Source organism: Pristiophorus japonicus, chromosome 3 (genome assembly GCF_044704955.1).
Source record: "Pristiophorus japonicus isolate sPriJap1 chromosome 3, sPriJap1.hap1, whole genome shotgun sequence".
Lineage (NCBI taxonomy): Eukaryota > Metazoa > Chordata > Chondrichthyes > Pristiophoridae > Pristiophorus > Pristiophorus japonicus.
In genome coordinates this window covers 223,866,757-223,890,909 of record NC_091979.1, presented here as the reverse complement: position 1 = coordinate 223,890,909, position 24,153 = coordinate 223,866,757, and the positions used below count along the sequence as shown (strand labels likewise).

Here is a 24,153-nt window from a genome sequence, read left to right as displayed (position 1 = left end):
TTTGTGCATACATCACTTGGCAGTGCTTACATGCTCTAGGCTTGTTCAGGTAACCCACTAATTCTATTGTAATTGGGTCTGTTCACTGTACTAAATCACTCTTAAGACTGAGGAATGTGGCTGTTTCTCTAGTTCATGTATTTTGGTGTTTCATTTTCTATTGCGATATGGATCCAAGGAGAACAATAGTGTAGGGAAGTAATTTTAATTGAATGTACTCCTTCCCACTTCCAATACACATGAAAAAGACCCACTCAGTTGACTCACATGACAATCTGTTATGTAGAAGCAGGTTTAAAATCCTCTAGTGGCCACACTTCAAATGTACTTCATTTGCTTTAAAGTGCTTTGGAACATACTGGAGGTCATGAAAGTTATTGATCTCCAAGGTCCTGGATTCTGGTTGTCCTGAATTCCCATGGTCCTGGTTTCTGGTTGCCCTGAATTCTCCTTGCCATGGCTTCTTATTGCCCTGGACTCCAAGTTCCTACACAACTCAAAAGAAATGAACTCCAGGCAGTATAACCAAAAAGAGAAAAATAATCACGCTTGATACAAAACCAGAAAATGCTGCAAAAACACAGGAATTAATCAAATTAATCAACCTCTGGAAGGAGAAAAGACAGGTTAATGTTTGGGTGTAGATCCTTCATTTGAACAGGTCTGATGAAGGCATATGACCAGATCGATCATCTTTCTTTTGCTGACATACCTGGAATATTTCCAGTGTTTTCTGTTTTTATTTCTTAAATACAGGAAGAGCAGTATTGGAGTGGTCAACTGACAATCAGGTGTGAGAAATTCAAATTAATTCAAAGTGGGAAGTACTTTAGGTTGAAAGCTCTTCCTACAGTCCTGTTCTCCTTTGTCAGTCGCCCACATGTTTAAGTGCATTGTAACACTCCAGGTGAACTGTGCATTTGTGAGTACTGTCAACTATAAATCACTTTTATCTCTATATTTGCAGAAAATCTAGTGTCCTTTGTTCTGTTTGTGGTAGATGTGATGTATATTCAGTGAACTGAGTAACATTGATATTTAAAAGCAAACGTTAATAAATGTGTACAAGCAATATCTTGTTGATTCATTTTTATGAACAAAAGCTGTGTAATCCAAGTGTTTTGAACAAAGTGCAATGAGCACTGATCTTTATACACAGATATTCATTGTTGAGCCATTAAGGAAGGTCACTTGAAATTGGTTTCAATTCCCCAATCAGTACAATTTCTGCACATGAAAACTCAGTTCATTAGGACTCAGACTTCATTCCCATATCAGTGATGCTGTGGGAGGAGGCCACATAGGTGAGTGATGGAGGTTTTGGTCACTGCTAGCACTGCAAAGACCGACAAGTAAGTGATCAGTAGCTGGTGGTGGTGGAGAGGCATTGCAGGACGGTAGGGAGGGGCACAGATTGCAGGACTTGGGAGTGGAATCGTGGGACTCGAGGGGTTGGAATTATGGTACTTAGATGTGGATCGTGGAACTTGGGTGGGATCATGGGACTCAGGATTGTGTGACCTGGGGGGGGGGGGGGGGGGGGGGGGGGGTAATTGTAGTACTCAGGATTGAGAGACTCAGAAGTGCAGTATTCGAGATTGTGTGACTTGGGGAGATTGCAGTACTCAGGATTGTATGACTGGGGATTGCAGGACTCGAGAGACTCGGGAGGGGGGGTGGGGTGATTGCAGGACTCTGAATTGAGAGACTGGGGGCTGCGGACCTCGAGGTGCCATATGGCCTACTCCTGCTCCTATTTCTTGTGTTCTTATGCCTAGTATAAAGAGAAATAACTGATGAACATGAATACCATTATTTACAAGTTGACAAGCAATCCAGAGAGAGGAACACAATACATTACATTTTTTTACAAGAGCAAAATACTGCAGATGCTGGAAATCTGAAATACATTCTTCTGTAATTAGAATTTCAACTTGTAGTCCATCAGTTAACAGTAACAGACTCAACAAAAACCTAAAACTACAACAGTTGTTGTAAATACAATTACACAATTTACAAAAATAGAGATGGTGTTTTCCAACATCAGTGCAGCACTTAGCTCCATCTGGAGCTTGCCCCCATCATTCTTCCTAAACTTGAATGAGCGAGTGAAGTATTGTATTTTCCCCATGCACCAAAAGGCACAACCATGGTGGTTACATTGTCTTGGGTTCCATACTGCAAGGCCTGAAAGTTACATTAAAAAAAATTAGTCCACTGAAGTGACAGAAGAGAGTATTAATTTAGAACAAGTGTATGATGGGAGGCTTTACATTGTGACAGGCAGTTTCCATTATACATGTGGATGTAGGAATTTAGGAAAAAAAGTTGACAGCAGTGCATTATATTTTATGTATCTACACCCATATTACATTGCACATGGGAGTCAAGAACACATGTAGTTTTCAGGAGAACCAGGGAAAGAAGGGAAAAAAAAAAGAGGGAGGAGTTTGACTGGCCTTAACATTGTTATGCGTTTTTCTTGTTGCCAGTCCTTACCAAGGGGAGAGGGAAGATACAATTACAAAATAAGCAGCATTAGTTTCTAATAAGGCTGTATTGATATCCGAGGTATTTGAACTCCATCAATTGGAAGCGATTGTCACTCGGGCCATTACAATTAAACAGACCTGTGGAGTTTAGCAGTTTCCCTACCTACAGAAAATGCATGGACCAGTTGGAGGGGCATGGAGAACATTTGTAGTGGCAATAAATGGCTCCAGAACCGACTATAAACTAGGTGATCAACAAATTTGAGCAGCAATAACTCAAAGGCCACAGAGCAAGAAAGGAAACTGCTAGTCAGAAGTGGGAAGTGGGAAGCATGGGTGCACACACCAGTAGGGAGAACAGCAGACTGGGACATGTGTTGGGGCAGAGGACTTACCTGCAGCTGACTGGGGAGTAGTAGCAGAGAGAATGCAACCACAGGTGACATGATGTGGGAGCAGCCAGAGATAGGAAATTAGAATTTTAATAACAAGTGGTGAGATTAAATATTCATACCATTTTAACAAAAAAAAACTAACTTTGATTTCAAAGTTGAAGTTTAACAGAGAACTGCACTGGCAATAACAGTTCAGAAACTGGTTCCCATTATAAATAAGCCATTACAAATTGTGACAAGTTTACAAAGGCAAATTCCATTATAAATATGGGCTGGGGAATTTATGTTAAAAAGTTGACAGCAAGAGGAAATCAGGTTATGCATGCAGAATTAAGATTTGTAATCAGATATATTTTCTTGCCTGCTCATTTACAACAGCAGCAGCTTCTGATGGATCTTGGCAATTTTTCACAATATCACACACTTCTTGTGCCTCCATAATTTCACTAACTCCATCAGTAGTCAGGATCAGGAAACAGTCTTTTGTATGTTGCAACTAGTAAAGAGGTTAAGAAAACTAGTTAAGACTCAAATAGATTTGTTGAGGGAAGATCGTTTCTGACTAACGAGTGAATTTTTTGAGGAAGTAACTAGGAGGGTCGATGAGGGCAGTGCGTATGATGCAGTGTATATGGATTTTAGCAAGGCTTTTGATAAGGTCCCACATGGCAGACTGGTCACAAAAGTAATAAATAGCCCATGGGATCCAAAATTGGCTCAAAGGGAAATCATGCTTGACAAATCTTCGAGATTTTTTTGAGAATGTAACTAGCAGACTGGACAAGGGAGAACCTTGGTGGTGTATTTGGACTTTCAAAAGGCTTTTGACAAGGTCCCACACAAGAGATTAGTGTGCAAAATTAAAGCACATGGTATTGGGGGTAATGTATTGACATGGATAGAGAACAGGTTGGCAGACAGGAAGCAAAGAGTAGAAATAAACAGATCCTTTTCAGAATGGCAGGCAGTGACCAGTGGGGTACCACAAGGTTCAGTGCAGGGACCCCAGTTATTTACAATATACATTAATGATTTTGACAAAGGAATTGAATGCAATATCTCCACGTTTGCAGATGACACTACGCTGGGTGGCAGTGTGAGCTGTGAGGAGGATGCTAAGAGGTTGCAGGGTGACTTGGACAGGTTAGGTGAGTGGGCAAATGCAAGATGCAGTATATAGTGTAGATAATTGTGAGGTTATCCATTTGTGGCAAAAACAGAGGCAGAATATTATCTGAATGGTGACCGATTAGGAAAAGGGAAGGTGCAACGAGACCTGGGTGTCATGGTACATCAGACATTGAAAGTTGGCATGCAGGTACAGTAGGCGGTGAAGGCAGCAAATGGCATGTTGACCTTCATAGCGAGAGGATGCAAGTATAGGAGCAGGGAGGTCTTACTGCAGTTGTACAAGGCCTTGGTGAGGCCACACCTTAAATAGTGTACACAGTTTTGGTCTCCTAACCTGCTATTGAGAGAGTGCAGCGAAGGTTCACCAGACTGATTCCCAGGATGGCAGGACTGACAAATGAAGACTGGATCAACTAGACTTATATTCACTGAAATTTGAGAGAGAGAGAGGGGATCTCATAGAAACATAAAATTCTGACTGGATTGGACAGGTTAGATGCAAGAAGAATGTTCCCGATGTTGGGGAAGTCCAGAACCAGGGGTCAGAGTCTAAGGATAAGGGGCAAGCCATTTAGGACTGAGGTGAGGAGAAACTGCTTCACTCAGGAATTGTGAACCTGTGGAATTCTCTACCACAGAAAGTTGTTGAGGCCAGTTTGTTAGATGTATTCAAAAAAGGAGTTAGATGTAGCCTTTACGGCTAAAAGGATCAAAGGGTAAGGAGAGAAAGCAGGAATGGGGTACTGAAGTTGCATGATCAGCCATGATCATATTGAATGGTCATGCAGGCTCAGGGATGAATGGCCTACTCCTGCACCTATTTTCTATGTTTCTATGTTTCAGAAGCAGGAAGCAAAGAGTAATGGTTGATGGATGTTTTTGTGACAAAGGCTGTATCCAGTGGGGGTTCTGCAGGGCTCAGTGCTGGATCCCTTGCTTTTTGTGGAATATATCAATGACTTGGACTTGAAATGTTGGGGGTATGATTAAGTTTGCAGATGAAACTAAAATAAGCTGTGTAGTTGATAATAAAGTAGAAAGCAGCAGATTGCAGGAAGTTATCAAGTACTGGTCAGGTGGGCAGAACAGTGGCAAATGGCATTCAATCCAGATAAGTGTGAGGTAATGCATTTGGGGAGGTCTAAAAGCAAGGGAATACACATTAAATGATACGACACTGAAAAGTGTAGAGGAACAAAGGGACCTTGGAATGCAGGTCCACAGATCCCTAAAGGAAACAGGCCAGGTAGATAAGGTAATTAAGAAGGCATATGGAATACTTGCATGCAGTTTGGTTCCATATTTACAAAAGGATATACTTGCTTTGGAGACAGTTCAGAGAAGGTTCTCTAGGTTGATTCTGGGGATGAGGGGGTTGACTTATGAGGAAGGTTGGGCCTCTACTTATTGGAATTCAGAAGAATGAGAGGTGATCTTATCAAAATGTATATTATGAGGGGGCTTGACAAGGTGGATGCCGAGAAGATGTTTCCACTGATGGGGGAGACTAGAACTAGAGGGTACAATCTTAGAATAACAGATGAGGAGAAATTTCTTCTGAGGGTTGTAAATCTGTGGAATTCACTGCCTCAGAGCTGTGGAAGCTGGGACATTGAATAAATTTAAGACAGAAATAGACAGTTTCTTAAACGATAAGGAGATAAGGGGTTATGGGGAGCGGGCAGCGAAATGGAACTGAGTCCATGATCAGATCAGCCATGATCTTATTGAATGGCGGAGCAGGCTCGAGGTGTCGTATGGCCTACTCCTGTTCCTATTTCTTATGTTCTTATTAGTCGAGGCATGGAATACAAGAGCAAGGCAGTTCTGCTTGAACTGTATAAAACATTGGTTAAGCCGCAGCTGGAGTACTGTGTGCAGTTCTGGTCATCACATTACAGGAAAGATGTGATTGCACTGGAAAGGGGCCGAGGAGATTTACAAGAATGTTGCCTGGACTGGAGAATTTTGGCTATGAGGAAAGATTGAAGATGCTGGGTCTGTTTACTTTGGAACAGAGGAGACTAAGGAGAGACCTGATTGAGGTATACAAGATGATGAGGGGCCTGGATAGAATGGATAGAAAGGACCTTTCCCTCAGCAGAGGGGTCAACAACCAGGGGACATAGATTTAAAATAATTGGGGGGAGGTTTAGAGAAGATATGAGGGGACATTTCTTCACCCAGAGGATGGTGGGAGTCTGGAATTCACTGCCTGAAAAGGGTGGTAGAGGCAGAAACCCTCACCACATTTTAAAAAAATACTTGGATGTGCACTTAAAGTGCCGTAACCTACAGGGCTACGGACCAAGAGCTAGAAAGTGGGATTAGGCTGGATAGCTCTTGGTCGGACACGATGGACCGAAATGACCTTCTTCCGTGCTGTAAATTTCTATGAAAAGCTTTTGACAAGAAGAATGCAAGAGACCAGATAAAGCTCAGATATTTACCTCCACTGTGTTGACTTCTGGTTGAGCAGTTACTCCAAAAGGTTTGAGATCCATATCTCCAATGCTACGGGTCATGGCCAATCGACCATTCACGTATGGGTCTCCGGCACTATTCCAATCTATGAAACCGCCACACTCTTTAATCCTTTATGTATATATTAAAAGAATGAGTATTCAAATCTTAATTCAAATTATATAATTTCCAACCAACTTAATCTCAAAAATAAGGTTTTTTTAATATAATATTTACTATTCAACATCAATTTTGCGAAAGCTATACATACCGCTTCGAGTGATCTGGTCATGCATTTCTTCCACTTCCCCGCATCCTGCAAGTAACATTTATACAACTACTGCCCTACTTAGAACAGTAGAAGTTTACAACACAGGAGGCCATTTATGCCATTGAGTCTGTGCCAGCTCTTTGCTACAGCAATCAAATCCTGCCCCCCACTGCTCTGCTTTCTCCCCAGAGTCCTGTAACTCCTCCTGCTTCAAATATGTATCCAATTTTCTCTTAAAGGGTACTTCCAGCACACTCTGCTCCAACGCCAAGACATTTCTCCCATGCTTTCCCCTCACTCGGTGATTATTTTAAATTGACCCTGGTCACAGACAGCCAACCAGAGGCCATACTATATCACAGCGCTTCACAATTCCAAAAACTGCTCATTAAATCTTAGCCTTTTCTACTCCGGTAGAAACATTCCTAATATCAAATATATCAATGCTTTCCCATTCCGGATTTCGTCCTGGTGAATCTACAGTGTACATCATAGAATGGTTACTGCACAGAAGGTGGCCATTCAGCCAGTGTTGGCTCTCTGCAAGTGCACCTCAGCTAGTCCCACTCACCTGCCCTCTCCCCTGCAATTTTTCTTCTTTCAAGTACTTAATCATGGCTTTCAAAAGGGAGTTGGTGGAGTCTGCCTCCACCACCCTTTCAGGCAGTGCATCATCATAGGCAGTCCCTCGGAATCAAGGAAGCCTTGCTTCCACTCTTAGCAGGAGTCCTTAAGTGGCTGAATAGTTGAGGGAAAGGGCGAGGACAGGCTGTACATTCCAGATCCTAACCACTCTGCATAAAAAAAGGTTCTCGACCCTTCTGCCAATGGAAAGTTTCTCGCTATCTACTCGATCCAGACCCCTCATGATTTTGAACACCTCCATCAAATCTCCTCTTAACCTTCTCTGCTCTAAGGAGAACCACCCCAGTTTCTCCAGTCTATCAACATAACTGAAGTCTCTCATCCCTCCTTGGAATCATTCTCGTAAATCTTTTCTGCACCCTCTTCAAGACCTTCACATCCTTCCTAATTCGCTGCCCAGAATTGGACACAATACTCCAGTTGGGGCCAAACTAGTATTTTATACAGGTTTACACAAGAAATAGGAACAGGAGTAGGTCATTTGGCCCCTCGAGCCTGCTCTGCCATTCAAGATCATGGCTGATCTTCTACCTCAACTATGAGGAAAGATTGGAGATGCTGGGTCTGTTTTCGATGGAACAGAGGGGACCTGATTGAGGTGTATAAAATGATGAGGGGCCTGGATAGAAAGCACCTGTTCCCTTGGCAGATAGGTCAACAGCCAGGGGGCATAGATTTAAAGTAATTGGGGGAGAGGTTTAGAGGAGATACAAGAGAACATTTCTTCACCCAGAGGGTAGTGGGGGTCTGGAACTCACTGCCAGAAAGGGTGGTAGAGGCAGAAACCCTCACCACATTTAAAAGATACTTGGATGTGCACTTAAAGTGCTGTAACCTACAGGGCTACGGACAAAGAGCTGGAAAGTGGGATTAGGCTGGATAGCTCTTGGTCGGCCAGTGCGGACACGATGGGCCGAAATAGCTTCCTTCTGTGCTGTAAATGTCTATGATTCTATGAACTCCACTTTCCTGCACTACCCCCATAATCCCTTAATATCCAAAAATCTATTGATCTCGGTCTTGAATATACTCAATGACAAGGCTGTGGAGGCTCAATGATAAAGAATTCCAAAGATTCACCACCCTCACAGAAGAAATGGTTTCTCAACTCAGTCCTAAATGGCTGATCCCTGATTCAGAGGCCCCTGGTTCTAGACTCCCCAGCCAGGGGAAACATCCTCACTGCATCTAAATCTGTCAAGCCCTGTAAGAATTTTATATGTTTCAATTAGATCACCTCTCACTCTTCTAAACTCGAGAATACAGGCTTAGTCTACTCAATATCTCCTTATAGGACAATTCCACCCTCCTACCCCACCCCATCCCAGGAATCAGTTTGGTGAACCTCTGCTGTATTCCCTCTATAGCAAGTATATCCTTCCTTAGGTAAGGAGACCAAAACTGTACACAATACTCCAGCTGTGGTCTCACCAGGCCCCTATATAATTGCAATAAGACATCTTTACTCTTGTACTCAAATCCCCTTTCTTAATTGTTTGTTATACCTGCACGCTAACTTTCAGTGATTTGTGTACAAGGACACCCAGGTCCCTCTGAACACTAACATTTCCCAATCTCACCATTTAAAACACAATCCACTTTACCATTTTTCCTATCAAAGTGGATAACTTCACTCTCCACATTATATTCCAGTTGCCATGTTTTTGCCCACTTAGCCTGTCTATATATCTCCTTGAAGCTTCTTTGCATCCTCTTCACAAGTTACAAAGCTAGGTGGGAATGTATCAGCAAACATGGATATTTTATATTTGGTCTCCTCATCCAAATAATTGATATAGATTGTGAATAGCTGAGGCCCAAGCACTGATCCTTGCAGTACCCCATTAGCTACAGTCTGCCAACCCGAAATTGACCTTTAATCCTTCTGTTTTCCATCCGCTAACCAATCAATCCATGCTAGTAAATTACCCTCAATTCCATGAGCCCTAATGTTGTTTAATGACCTCTTGTGTTGCACCTTTTCAAAAGCCTTCTGAAAATCCAAATACACTACATCCACTGGTTCCCCCTTACTTACCTCAAAAAAATAGATTTGTCAAACACGATTTCATAAATCTGTGTTGACTCTGCCCTATCCTATTCTTTTCTAAGTGCCCTGTTACCACATCCTTAATAGATTCCAGCATTTTCCCCACTACTGATGTCACAATAACTCGTGTGTCATTCCCTGTTCTCTCCCTCCTTTCTTAAATAAGTGGGGTTACATTTGCTACCTTCCAATCTGTGGGAACCGTTCTAGAATCTATGGAATTTTGGAAGATGACAACCAATGCATCCACTATCTCTCTAACATCCTCTTTCAAAACCCTAGGATGTAGGCCAAGAGGTCCAAGGGATTTATTGGCTTTCAGTCCCATTAATTTCTCCAGTACCATTGTTTTACTAATACTAATTTCTGCCAGTTCCTCATTCTCGCTAAACCCTTGATACTCCACTATTTCTGGGACTTTTTTTGTCTTCTTCCGTGAAGACAAAGTATTTGTTTAATTTCTCCACCATTTCCTTATTCCCCATTATAATTGCTCCTGCCTCAGCCTGTAACTTTTCCTTTTTACATACCTATAGAAGCTTTGAGTTTGTATTTATGTCTCACTCATTTACTCATGTTCTATTTTCCCTTTATCAATTTCTTGGTCCTCCTTTGCTGAATTCTAAAATCCTCTCAACCCTCAGGCTTACCACTAACATTATAAGCCTCTTCCTTTGATCCAATACTATCTTTAACTTCACTAGCCACAGTTTGACCTTTTTTCCTGTGGAGTTTGTGGAAAGGAAATGCATGTTTAAAAAGGAAAAGTATATTTGTTGTAAATTATGCATTCATTCTTTAAATGCTAGCCATTGCTTATCTACTATCATACCTTTTACTGTAGTTTCCCAATCTACCCTAGCCAACTTGCCCCTCATTTCCTTTGTTTAGATTGAAGACCCTAGTTTTGGATTTAACTAAATCACTTTCAAACTCAATATAAAATTCTATCTTATTATATAGTCAGTCTTCCCTAAAGGCCCCTTCACTACAAGGTTATTAATTAACCCTTTCTCATTGCACAATACAGATCTAAAATAGCCTTTTCCCCCAATTGGTTTCTTAACATACTGATCTAAAAAAACTATCTTGTGTACATTTCATGAATGCGCCCTCCACACCATTACTGCAAAATTGTTTTGCCTAGTCTATATGTAGATTAAAGTCCCTCACGATTACTACATTACACTTGTTACATGAGCCTCTAATTTCTGGATTTATACTCTGCCATACATTACAAATACTGTTTGGGGTCCTATAAGTAACTCCCACCAATGTTTTCTACCCTTTGCTGTTTTTTTTTTTTAAACTCCATCCAAACTGATTCTATTACTTGTTTTTCGGAGCCAAGATCCTTTAAAGAACATAATAGGAGGAGTAAACCATTTGGCCCCTTGAGCCTTCTGTGCCATTCAATAAGATCATGGCTGATCTGATCATGGACTCAGCTCCACTTCCCTGCCCGCTCCCCATAACCCTTTACTCCCTTAAAATAAAAACCTGTCTATATCTCCGCCTTAAATATATTCAATGACCCAGACTCCACAGCTCTCTAGGGCAGAGAATTCCACAGATTTACAACCCTCAGAAGAAATTCTTCCTCATCTCAGTTTTAAATGGGCCCCTCATTCTAAGACTATGTCCCCTAGTTTTAGTTTCCCCTATGAGTGGAAATATCCTCTCTGCATCCACCTTGTCGAGCCCCCTCATTATCTATGTTTCAATAAGATCACCTCTCATTCTTCTGACCTCCAATGCGTATAGGCCCAAACCAACTCTACCTATCTTAAGTCAGCCCCCTCATCTCCAGAATCAACCTAGTGAACCTTCACTGAACAGCCTCCAATGCATGTATAGCCTTCCTTAAATACGGAGGCCAAAATTGTACGCAGTACTCAAATTGTGGCCTCACCAATACCCTGTACAATTGTAGCAGGAATTCTCTGCTTTTATACTCTATCCCACTCGCAATAAAGGCCAACATTCCATTTGCCTTCCTGATTACTTGCTGTACCTGTATACTGAAGTGGGGATTAAGGAGTTAAACACTTGTTAGTAAGACAAAAGCACAATTTGATGTAGCAAAATTATCAGGTGCAACCCAGAATAAGGTGTATGTTCCTGTTATTCAGAACTAGGGTCTTGGGCCTGGGGAGTAGGTTCCTGATGCATCTGTTCATACTGGAACAATCAGCAAAGTTAAAATTAAACAATCGATAACAAAGCAAAGATTGTCACGCGGTAGAAAGACTGACCAATGATAATGTAAATGACGACTTTGTAAAGAATTCTGTATAAAGGAGCAACTCGTAAAGTGTTCAAGAACTGTTGGTAACGCACCCAATTGAAGAACTGGTGTAGCCGTGTCTCCCTTGATCAAGCAATAAACAATTCTTTTCTCCAGAACAGGCACTAACTTTTTATAGTGTTTCATGCACAGGTCTCTCTGTACTGCAGCACTTTGCAATTTTTCTGCATCTGTCATATGCGCTCTTTCTGCTTCATCTCACTATCTCTCATCATTCAGGGAGCCCTGACTTTAGTTGCCCTACCTTTCCCCTAGTGGGAATGTACCCCGATGGTACCCGAACTATTTCCTCTTTAAAGGCAGCCCATTGTTCCACTAGTTTTGTCTGCCAATTTACTCAGACCAGATCCGTTCTCATCCCACTGAAATTGGTCTTCCTCCAATTAAGTCTTTTTATTCTAGATTGCTTCCTGTCCCTTTCAATATCTAATCTAGACCTTATCACTACTGTTCCCTAAATGTTCACCTATTGACACTTGCTCCACTTGATTGCCTCATTCCACAGAACCAGATCCAGCAATGCCTCCTTCCTCATTGGGCCAGAAACATTCTGATCCAATTTCTCCTGAACACTTCAGAAATTCTTCCCCCACCCCTCTGCCTTTTACACAATTACTATCCCAGTCTATATTAGGATAGTTGAAGTCCCCCATTATCACTACTCTAGTTCTTGCATCTTTTCATTTCTCTGCAAATTTGCTCCTCCATATTCCCCACTAGTTGGTGGCCTATAGAATACACCCAGTAGTGTAATGGCACCTCTAATATTTCTTAACTCTAGACATATTGATTCTGTTCTTAACCCCTCCAGGACATCTTCTCTCCTGCCCTGCAACTGTCACTGCCACACCACTTCCTATATTGCCTTGCCTTTCCTGAACACCCTATATCCAGGAATATTTAATATCCTATCCTGCCCTTTTTTGAGCCAGGCCTCAGTTATCGCCACAACATCATATTCCCATTTGGCTATTAGCACATGCAGTTCACCAATCTTGTTTATTATGATTCATGCATTCATATACATACACTGAAAACCCCTCTTAGACCTGTAACCCTATCTTGCTTTAATGTATTTTCTAAAATGGGCCACTTGAGTGAAATTATACTTGTATTTTGAAGATGTACTCGGAGTATAATTACCTTTTCTTTTCATCTGTCCTCCTTGGGGTGTGATCTTCAGTTACTTTTTCGGCTTTTCCTTCATGACAAAGAATAGCTGGACTATCTCCAACACTTGCAACTACAAGCAGAGTTTCATTCTGCAGCAAAGCCACAGTTGCCGTTGTTCCTGATGTTAGCAGTGCTCCTGGAAGAGTTAAAAAGGATACGATCAAAACTAGTAAACCAGTTTACTATTGCCCAATAATGGTTAAACCATCCAATTAAAAATGCCTTGTGTCTCTTCTATCACAAGAGATTAGACTTTAAATTTACATGCTCTTAATCAATTCTAAGTCTTCAAAAGTCAAGAACTATGGGCTCAATTTTGGCCAGGAGTTGCTGTTTTTTTTTTTGGAGTAACTTGGTTTTTCTGGCACAATTTAAAAATCCCAATTTTCCACAATCAATTTGCACCAAAGTAAGTGAGTTAGTTACGATTTTTTGAGTTTTGTTTTTTTTCCTCAAAAAGGAGGCGTTACCAGCCACCTACGCCAGTTCTGCCCACAGCCAACTTTGACCAGCTAATAGTTACTCCAAATCTACTTAGGCCAGCGAATGTGGCCACTTCACAAAACCCTTGGAGAGTTAAAGAAATCAGCGCAGGTAGGTACATCGGAGGCCATTCGGCCTGGGCTAGGGATGGGAAGCGGAGAGGACCTGCTTGCACCCAAACCACCAAGCCTTACAAAAAGTAATAAGAATTCAGTAAGAAATAAAAAAATTGAAGTCAGTCCTACCTTCATCTTCAAACACAGCCCAGCTGATGTGGGAGACCACTCGACCTGGGTTAGGGGCAGGTGGGCAGGAGAACTGATAGTGATCATCCAGACAGGAGCACTATCAGTTCTCCTGCCCACCCGCCCCTAACCCAGGCCGAGTGGCCTCCCGGTGCGATATAGATGCGTGCCAATGAATTCAGTTTTTCTTTTTTAACAATTGCTTCACTCGTCACATTATTTTATTAATCTGTTGAAGGATTAAAAGCCCAACTGTCGCAAAGGTTTTAAATGAGAAATGTACGAAAGTTCAGACTTCCAGTGTGACAAAGTGTGCCTTTGTTTTTTTTCTGTAAGCTACGAAAGGGCCGACTACTGCAATGACCCTGCCCATCCGTGTGTGTATGTGCGAGAGTGAAGTGCTCACAGTTGAAGTGCTTTCCCTGTGTGCGCGACATTTAGTGCAGCGTTACACTCGCGAGAAAATGCAAGATCATCCAGGCAAGAGCACTCAGTTTTCCTGCCTGCCCGCCCCTAGCCCTGGCCGAGTGGCCTCCCGACACGATCGATCTTAGAAAATCGACCTGGGCTAGGGGCGGGAGCGATTCCGGTGGCCGGCATCGGGTCCCACAGAATGGCTGCAACAAGACACGGAGAGGCTGGGGGCTACTGCTCATGTGCAGCCGCCCCAGCAGTTTTCGGCGCAGGACACTGGCTTCACTGCCGACTCGACTGGCCACACTGCATGACCACAAAGAGGAGGCCAGACAGTGGCCAAAGTGGGAAGGAAATTTTTCGGCGCATTTCTGAACAAAGAAAAGCGGCGCATCTCCAGTAAGTGCGCCGAAAAACGAGCTAGGCCAAAATTGAGCCCTATGATTGGAGAAGTAACAGGGTAATTAAATATTTCTACATAGCTTTTAGGCTAAGTATTTCCACCTGCACCACTACTTAGCTTAATCCAAGTACAAAATAAAAGTTTCTATTAATTTTAGTGCAAGTAACAGAAAAGTTTCTATTGTTAAAATCAGTTGGTGGTAAACTCCTCTATAAATCTAATGCATTCGGGGTTCCCTTATACTCAAGAAACTATATTACAGCAATATTCACAATGAATGATTAGCTTTAGGTTCATGACACATTTACTACTCTACTACAGCCATCAAAAGGCACAAGGAAAAAAAAAGGTGCTCAACTTGAGAAACCAGATTTGTATGGTGTAAGTTTTGATTTCTTTGAATGTACATTTATAGCAGTGTCCATTTGCACTTAATTTCACAGTTCACAGAGCAGTTCTTTATCAACATTTGCCTTCCACAACCATAGCCCAGCTGATGTTACAAGTTTTTATAATAATCAATGCAGTTTGTTGTAGTGGTAATTTTTATAGCAATTCCCCAATGTTGAAAGCTAACTGCCTCAAAACAAAACATTGTTAATGTTACTGCTCATCCATATCCTTACACAGTAGATCCCATTAGTGTGCATGTTTAAGCCAACAGTAATAGTTTTGAAACCAATTGAAATAACTTACTAAAATGTAATTGTCCCCATTTGTAGAAATACAAGGCAATCTAAAACACAAGTGCTCAACATAGAAAGGATAAACTCACGAAGAGTTTACATGGCAATGTTTATAAACTTTCGTAGTCTTCAGTAGCTGGACTCCTTCACCTAGGTAAAATATAAAAGTAGTAACAAACCAAAAAGCCAGGCACAGCTCGTTCAAAAACTGCAACAAAATACTAACACCATTCATGTGCTTCTACATTCCATGCTGTATATTAGAGCAATATATTTATTTTGAAAGTGGATATGAATAATTATTGGCACATTACAAATCAGACCAAGTTATCTGTACAGTTAGACAAGCAGAAGCAATCCTGATTAGCAAGTTATGGCTTTGCTTTTTAACCAAAAAGATTTTTAATGAATTTAATAACAGATTGAGGGCAAAATTAGTTACAGAAAGGCATATGCCGAGTATCACAACTGCTTGTATCAAGAAAGCTTGAATGATGTAAATGAGCCAATTACAATAGAGAAACACTGTCCCAGCCAATGAATTTGCCCTTTTAACAGAGTTCTTGTATTGAAAATGTTCCTATATTACCAGTGGTCACCGAGTGCTAGCAGCACAAAATTGCAAATGTATAGCAGGCCCATCAACATCTGCAGAGAGACACTTTTTCAAACTGTAGGATAAGGTTTCAAACTGTAGGATAAGGATCCTAAAAAACAAAGGACAGGTTGGAATCAAGAGTCAGGAATGCCTGTCAGAGAGGCATGGGTTAAATGGGCATCAAGCAATTTTTCTGTGAACTGGCATATGATACATAAGATGAGTGAAACAATGAAAGCCATTAAAACAGAACACCATGAAAATAAAGGATTGAGAAAGGGAAAAAACATCCAACATGGCAGCAAGTGACAATTGAGAACTAAAAATAAGGCACGTGAAGCGTCCCTTCAACGCCCCACTTTAGCTCACATCCTCAAAGTGGAGTTGTAGAAGTTCAACCATGATCAGCCATAAATAGGTGCAATAAGCCAGAATTCGAGAAGCTCAGAGATCTCGGGAGGGTTATAGGACTGGAGGACATCAGAGATAGGGAGGGGTGAGGCCAGAGGAAATTGAAATCAATGATGAGAATTTTAAAATTGAGGCGTTGCTGAACCAGGAGCCAGTGTTGGTCAGCAAGCACAGGGCTGCTGGATGAAGACTTGGAGAGAGTTGGGATACAGGCAGCAGAGTTTTCAATGAGTTCAAGTTTAAATCGAGGGTGGAAGAGTCAAGTCTGGAGGTAACAAAGGCATGGATGAAGATTTCAGCAGCAGATGAGCTGAGGTAGGGGCGGAGCTGGGCAATGTTGGAGGTAGAAGTAGGCTATCTTGGTGATGGAGCGGATGTGTGGTTGGAAGCTCATCCGGGGTCAAATATGTCCCCCCCAAGGTTAGATATGATACTGGACACAACTGCGCATTTCTCTAAATATCACTACATATGCAACATATGCCACAGTCCAGGTTTTAGTAACTGGTAAAATACTAGAACATTGCAACTCACCTTCCCCCAAGCCATAGGCATTTTGCATGAAGTCACTATCAATTTGCAGAAAAGATTTCGACAAGACATTTTCCAAATTTGCTTCCATTTGTAAGTTTCGCCTAATAAAAATAAATGTTACCAATGGCACTGAAGTTGACTTAAAATTCAAGTATTAGGAAGTAGTCAAACACTTACTGAATATAGTGTCTAATGTATCGTGAACAAAACTCCGCAGCATCAATCCCTCCATGCCCATCAAAGACAGCAAAGCAGAACAACCCGTCAGAAAGTTCAGCGATACTGAAACGATCTTCATTCTCCCTTCTTTTTCCAATCTGGCTTTCACAGCCAATATTGGCAATCTTCTCTTTACACGGAAGACCTGCTATTCGTGGTGGCAGAATAACCGGGTCATCTAACCAAATGCCAAATTTATCCCAATTTGACAACTGCGTATTTCTTTCAACAGCTGCCCAGTTCATTTTAGTGCTAATGGTAGAAAATGGATGAGAGCGCCAGGGCTCTTGCTGGAGACGTGTGAGCTTCAGTGTTTTATTAGCCACACCCTTACCATGTCGACAAACAAGAGCCACTGCAAGCATAGCCATAACAACGAATAATTACAGAAATCTTGAGACCTAGAGAAACAGTGAAATGTTATTTGGTTAGATTCAATGTCAAAGTCTGAACTGTAAAGTGAATGTAATTACACTACTGGCTTAGTACTGGTTACTAAAAATAAAATCACCAAACCACAATCTCCTGGTTCATATCATAGAATACTACAGCACAGAGGGAGGCCATTCGTCCCATCGAGTCTGCGTCGGCAATATGTTCAACAATTAGGATTAAAACATAACATATTTTGTCATCACTAGCACATTAATCCAAAAAAAGTCTAATGGTGCACATACATCTTAGAACATACAGAGCAATGATTGAACCAGCAGTGTATAGTTTGAGGATACATTGCAGGCTTCTAATGAAATTAAGAATTGAATCCTCCAAATGCAGCTATTTAATCTAAATTTATCAGATAGATATTGTTGTCTTATGTCCAACATGTGCACACACTTGTATCCATCCAATACACAAAGCATAGTTCACACTTGCACCCAATTCACAAACAGGATCCCTGAATCATAGATCATCCAATCACAACTGATCAGGTCCTGAACAGTCCAATCAGCAAGTGGTACAAAAACATCAAAACTGAGCAGTCGGGAAACAGCAAGCTGCACAAAAAAGGAAAATTAATTAAATTAGTTAGAAAAACTCTATAAACCACTTTCTCAGTAACTGAAGTGTACAACTACAAGAACAAGGTTCCTAATATAATTTTTTTTTAAATACATAATCACAATTAAAACTTTCTAAAAGTTCCACTTTGTGCTTTGGAACATCGCCGTTAAAAGTTTCCTTTCAGAGGCTTGTCTGCGCTCCAGAATCCTACGACGATCATTTTGCCTGTGTCCTGTACTCCAGATGGTTTCCTTGAGCTTTCTACCTTAGCCTATGTGTACGGGGCCCAGAAGCAGCACAGGCTTGCCCACACTGCGCGCACTTGGTCCGTGCAGCAGAGCTGGTCTCCAGTCGTCCTGGATAAAGGCCTAGCTCTGTCAAGCCCATGTGGTGGCTGATGTGCAACAGTCACCACGTTAAAAAAATCCACACAGGCATCTTCCACCCCCTCAATTGGAGTTCAGGACTGGAACATTGGGTCCTTCAATTGGAACATCTGTGAACTCGTATGGAAGCAAGTCATCCTCGTTCGAGGGACCGCCTATGATGATGATTATGACTATGTGCACTCCATGGCCTTCAGATTTGTAACTGTAACCTATTTTGATCTTCCTATATTTGGGTACTGTTTGTGGGTCTGAGGACATGCTGTTTATTGGTAGGTATTGTCTATTTAACAAAGTATATTGTTGGGAGTGATGTATGCTAATTATAATAAAACTGCAATTTGAAAAGATTATAGTAATGTTAGCAATATTTTTGGGCTCTAATTCTATGATTATGTGCATGTTTGCAAAGTGTAAGCCCAGAATAGGCAAAAAATGTTCTAAGATGCAGGCAGGTCACAGGATTTGTATGTAGCAGTAGTGGGGAATTTTGGAAGGCTGTTGCAGAGACATAGAATTACATAGTACAGCACAGAAACAGGCCATTCGGCCCAACTGGAGTCAGTATTTATGCTCCACGCGCCTCCTCCCATCCGTCTTCATCTAACCCCATCAGCATAACCTATTTCTTTCTCTCTCTCTCATGTCTTTATCTAACTTTCCCTTAAATGCATATCATCATCATAGGCGGTCCCTCGAACGAGGATGACTTGCTTCCACACGAGTTCACAGATGTTTCAATGAAGGACCCGATGTTCCAGTCCTGAACTCCAATTGAAGGGTGGAAGATGCCTGGGTGTGGATTTTTTTAACGTGTGGTGACCGTTGCACATCAGCCACCACATGGGCTTGACAGAGCTAGGCCTTTATCCAGTGGCAAGGGTTGAACCAGGACGACCGACGGCATGCTCTGCTGCACAGACTTAGTGCACACACATATTGCAGTGTGGGCTGGTTCCCCTATCTCCCATTTTATTCTCCAGAGACAATGATTTTGTTTTAGTGGTGCATGTTTTAGCCAGTGTATGTTGAACCAAATAAATAAGTACGATTTTTCACCGGAGCCTTCCTGTCCATGACTCATTTCATTTACACTCTGAATAATAATTCCTGGATCTAGAACTTTCGTAAGGCGTGGGCGATTCGAACCGTCCGTTTGGCAATTGGGCTATGATCAAAACCACTGACACCCTCTCCTCCCCCCCTTCCCATTTACTGGTGCCCCTCCCAGCCATAAGAACACAGCAACAGGTGGCCATTCAGCCCCTCGAGCCTGTTCCACCAATGAGATCATGTATATATAAAGTTTGTGTTTATCTAAGAAATACTTGCCTTTATATAGCACTTCTCACGACCACCTGACATCTCAAAGTGCTTTACATCCGTCACTGCTATAATGTGGGAAACGCGGCAGCCAACCTGCGCACAAGCAACTCCCACAAACAGCAACACGACAATGACCAGATAAATTGCTTTATTATGTTGATTGAGGGATAAATATCTGCCAGAACCCCGGGGATAACTCTTTCGGATGAGACGTTAAACTAGTCTTCGAAATAGTGCCATGGGATCCACTATATCCACCCGAGAGGGCAGACTGCAATTGTACAGGGCTTTGGGGAGACCACACCTGGAGTACTGTGCAGTTTGTCTCCTTAACTGAGGAAGAATATACTTATCTTAGAGGCAGTGGGACAAAGGTTCACTAGATTGATTCCTGGGATGAGAGGGCTGTCTTTATGAGCAGAGATTGTGCAGAGTGGGCCTATCCTCTCTGGAGTTTAGCAGAATGGGAGGTGATCTCATTGAAAAATATAAAATACTGAGGGGGATTGACAGGGTAGATGCTGAGAGGTTGTTTACGCTGGTTGGAGAATCTAGAACTACGGGGTCACAGTCTCAGGATAAGGGATAGGCCATTTAAGACCGAGATGAGGAGACATTTCTTCACTTCACTCAGAGGGTTGTGAATATTTGGAATTCTCTACTCCAGAATGAAACAAAGACTTGGATTTGTATAGCGCCTTTCAAGACCACTGAACGTCTCAAAGCGCTTTACAGCCACTGTCAGAGGGTCAGTACTGAGGGAGCACTGCACTGTTGGAAGTGCCATCCTTCGGATGAGACGTTAAACGTCTGCCCTCTCGGGTGGATGCAAGAGACCCCCTGGCACCACCTCGAAGAGGAGCAGGAGAGTTATCCCTGGTGTCCCGGGCCAATACCTATTCCTCAATCAATCAACGCAACAAAAAAAAAACACCCAATTACTGTCACACTACTGTCCATGGGAGCCCGCTATGCACAAATTGGCTGCTGCGCTTCCCACATTACATTACAACAGTGCAGCGCTCCCTCAGTACTGCCCCTCCGACAGCAGCGCTCCCTCAGTACTGCCCCTCCAACAGCAGCGCTCCCTCAGTACTGCCCCTCCAACAGCAGCACTCCCTCAGTACTGCCCCTCCAACAGCAGCACTCCCTCAGTACTGCCCCTCCGACAGTGCAGCGCTCCCTCAGTACTGCCCCTCCAACAGCAGCGCTCCCTCAGTACTGCCCCTCCGACAGTGCAGAGCTCCCACAATACTGCCCCTCCAACAGTGCAGCGCTCCCTCAGTACTGCCCCTCCGACAGACAGGTGGATATGCTATTCGCCTCAGCTATTCATTGTTGTAGCAAGTTCCCACATTCTAACCACACTCAGAGTAAAGTTTCCCATAAATTCCCTATTGGATTTATTAGTGACTATTTTATATTTATGGCCCCGAGTTTTGGCCACAAGTGGAAACATCTTCGATATGTTTACCCTATCAAACCCATTCATAATCTTAAAGACCTCTATTAGGTCACTCCTCAGTCATCTCCTGTCTAGAGAAAAGAGCCCCAGCCCGTTCAATCTTTCCTGATCAGTAAACTCTCAGTTGCAGTATCATCCTTGTAATTCTTTTTTGCACTCTCAAGTGACTATATTCTTTTTATAGTAAGGAGACCAGAATTATGGACAGTACTCGACCCATTAAAAAGTTTTTTTTTAAATAAGGCCAGTCAGGTATGATTAAAAGAATTGCTCTATTGAATCAGTTTTTTTTTCATCAAAGTCCTTAAGTGTGCTCTAACTAAGGTTCGATACAAGTTTGCCTTTGCAAGATGTGGAATTACATGATGTGGAAGCACTACCTGGGGAGGGGATTCCAAAGTCTGGTAGGTGTGGGAGAGCACTATTCACATTTGGAGCACTGGGGGAAATCTTGGTGTGTTGCAACAATGGGAAGGCAATACAGGGGTGAGTATCACTAAGTATAATAATAAATGGGATTTTCTATGCAGTGAGGGGTAACTGGGTGCTCTATGTTGAGGAAAATAGGTGGTGAGTATGAGGGAAAATATAGTTACTCAGCACACAGAGGGCTCTGCAGATTTCTCAAAAAAAAAAGTTCTTCAGTTACTTGAGGAAACCTGTATTTTAAATACAAATAAGCAATACATTTAAATCTAGGTTTCATGATGTCAAAGTTGGAGAAACCTATTTTTCTCTCTGATCCACAACTGGCTCCTTCCCATTCTTCCCACTTTTATAATCAGACCCAAAGCTGGCCTCGAGGACAGGTGTCAAAGCCCAATATGCAGTCCTGACTGGGAAACCTGTATTTAAAATAAGTAATCTGCTGTTTTATTTTAAATACAGGTTTCCCTTTTTCAACAAAACCCCCTTCACCACAATTCAACCCAACGATGCAGTCCCTTTCCCCTTCACAATGCCAAAGGCCACATTCTTGGCTGTTGCTGAAACCAGATAAAAGTTCTTCAGCACTCTCAATCAATGTGTTGACAGGCATCATTGGGTCTGGGTCCAATTATGACAGCTGCACAAGCAATCAGGCAGGCAGCATCAGACCAAAGGTTTAAACTTAGCTGCTCCAAGACAGCTAATGCTGTGGACAACATGTACCTTGGAGGCACAGCTGAGAGGTCTCAGAAGTAGCAACCCCATCTACCTTAGTCAGAGCTGGGTGGATTCAAATAAGTAAAATGAACAGATCAGTTTAATTGTGACAGGTAAGCATGAGACACACACTTACAGGAAGTCACATATACAAGACTTATTCTAGATACACACAACCCTTTGAAGTGCAACAGACAAAGCAGCCTAGCCTGTAGCCACCATATTCTACACATTGTCACTGATCAATCTCTTAATGCAGGCATTTCATCCTGGACTCTGACCCCTTAATTGATCTGAGGAATGTAAAAGCACCCACATTTCCTACATATAATTGAGCAGTGGTCTATAAACAGACATGCTGGGCTGTCGTGCTCCAGATTATCCATTGAAGAAGTTCAACTAAAATAAAGTATGTTTTTATAAATCAGGCCAGCCAGGTGTGATTAAAAGAATTGCTCTATTGTGTCAGTTTTTTCATCCAAGTAAAGCAGTTATCACATTCAGAAAAATAGTCTAAAATAATTGATCATGGCAAACAAACAACCAGCTCAGCCCATTTGAGCAGAGCAACACTTCCTTTAAACTCAAGCTCTGATGACCAATACAAAACTGCAAGTCTACAACAGGTATTAACTTTCCTCAGTTTCTATTTACAGAGACCTCGACAACATAAAACAGTTTCGATTCCACCACAAGCTTTACAACACATGTGCACTTTTTAAACCAGACATCTCACTTCAATTCGCCACAGTTGTAACAGCTTTGGTAAATGATTTCCCCGAGACCTTGCCCCATGTCTGAAGCTCCCCCAGTCACAGAATCACTCCGCCAGCAATGTCAGCTTCACGCTGCCTGGGAGCCATTGTTCTCTGTGCAGATGCTGACCGCCCTGTGTGACCGCCCCTCTCCCCTCAGGGGAGACACATCGAGTGCCCCCCCGAGGGACGCAGCGAGTGACCCCACTCCTCCCCCCGGGGGGGCACAGCGAGTGACCCTTTCCCCACCCCACCCGATACAGTTTATTATTTAAAACTCTGCTCCTGGTCAGCGAGTTATTTCCCACACCTTCACTAAAGGCCAAACTCACACAAAGCGGTGCACCGCGTTCTATGTCCCGCTGTAACCTGCACACACACAAAACAGTTGTCCGAGCGCCCGGCACCGAGCATGCGCAGGAATCACTCTTATACCCGCCCGCGGACCGATACTGCGCTCAGCCCAATCACCGTCCCCGCGGACCGATACAGTTTATCTGCACGAACAAGTCCGTGTCCTTCCCAGCAATACAGCCGCACAACCGCATCACCCCACAGTTGCGGCGATGTGCAGCGTGGGCCCATGATCTGATCAGCTTCCTGGAATAAGGCCCTGGAGAAGAGAGAATCAGAGGGGGAGGGGGACGGAATCCGAGGGAGAGAGAAGTAGGATTCGGTGTGTGGGTGGGGGATCCACCTGGTTCCATTCTTATCTACCTTATCGTAGCCAGAAAATCACCTGCAATGGATTTTCTTCCTATTCCCACATCGTTACCTCGTGTGTCCCCCAAGGATCTATCCTTGGCCCCCTTCCTATTTCATCTATATGCTGCCCCTTGGCCACATCATCCGAAAACACGGCGTCAGTTTCCACATGTTCGCTGAAGACACCCAGCTCTACCTCACCACCACGTCACTCAGCCCCTCCACGATTTCTAAATTGTCACACTGCTTGAACTCCAGACTGCCAGTACTGGATGAGCAGAAATGTTCTCCAATTAAATATTGGGAAGACAGAAGCCATTGCCTTTGGTCCCCGCTACAAACTGCATTCCCTACCACCGACTTCACCCCTCTCCCTGGCATCCTGTTTGAGGCTGAATCAGACTGTTCGCAACTTAGGTGTCATATTTGACCCTGAAAATGAGC

At 42.7% G+C, this 24,153-nt stretch overlaps 1 protein-coding gene across 1 annotated transcript; it reads right to left on the bottom strand.

Moving 5' to 3' along the window:
* Positions 1-191: 191 nt before the first annotated feature.
* On the bottom strand, positions 192-23,403 carry LOC139260130 (protein phosphatase Mn(2+)-dependent 1K-like). The gene is made up of 7 exons (XM_070876323.1): positions 23,337-23,403; positions 16,880-17,322; positions 16,703-16,803; positions 12,899-13,064; positions 6,469-6,613; positions 3,249-3,383; positions 192-2,187 (listed from the first exon to the last, which is right to left on the bottom strand). Exons 2-7 carry the CDS (start codon positions 17,290-17,292, stop codon positions 2,056-2,058), a joined length of 1,092 nt encoding a protein of 363 aa, XP_070732424.1. The 5' UTR covers positions 17,293-17,322; positions 23,337-23,403; the 3' UTR covers positions 192-2,055.
* Positions 23,404-24,153: the final 750 nt, after the last annotated feature.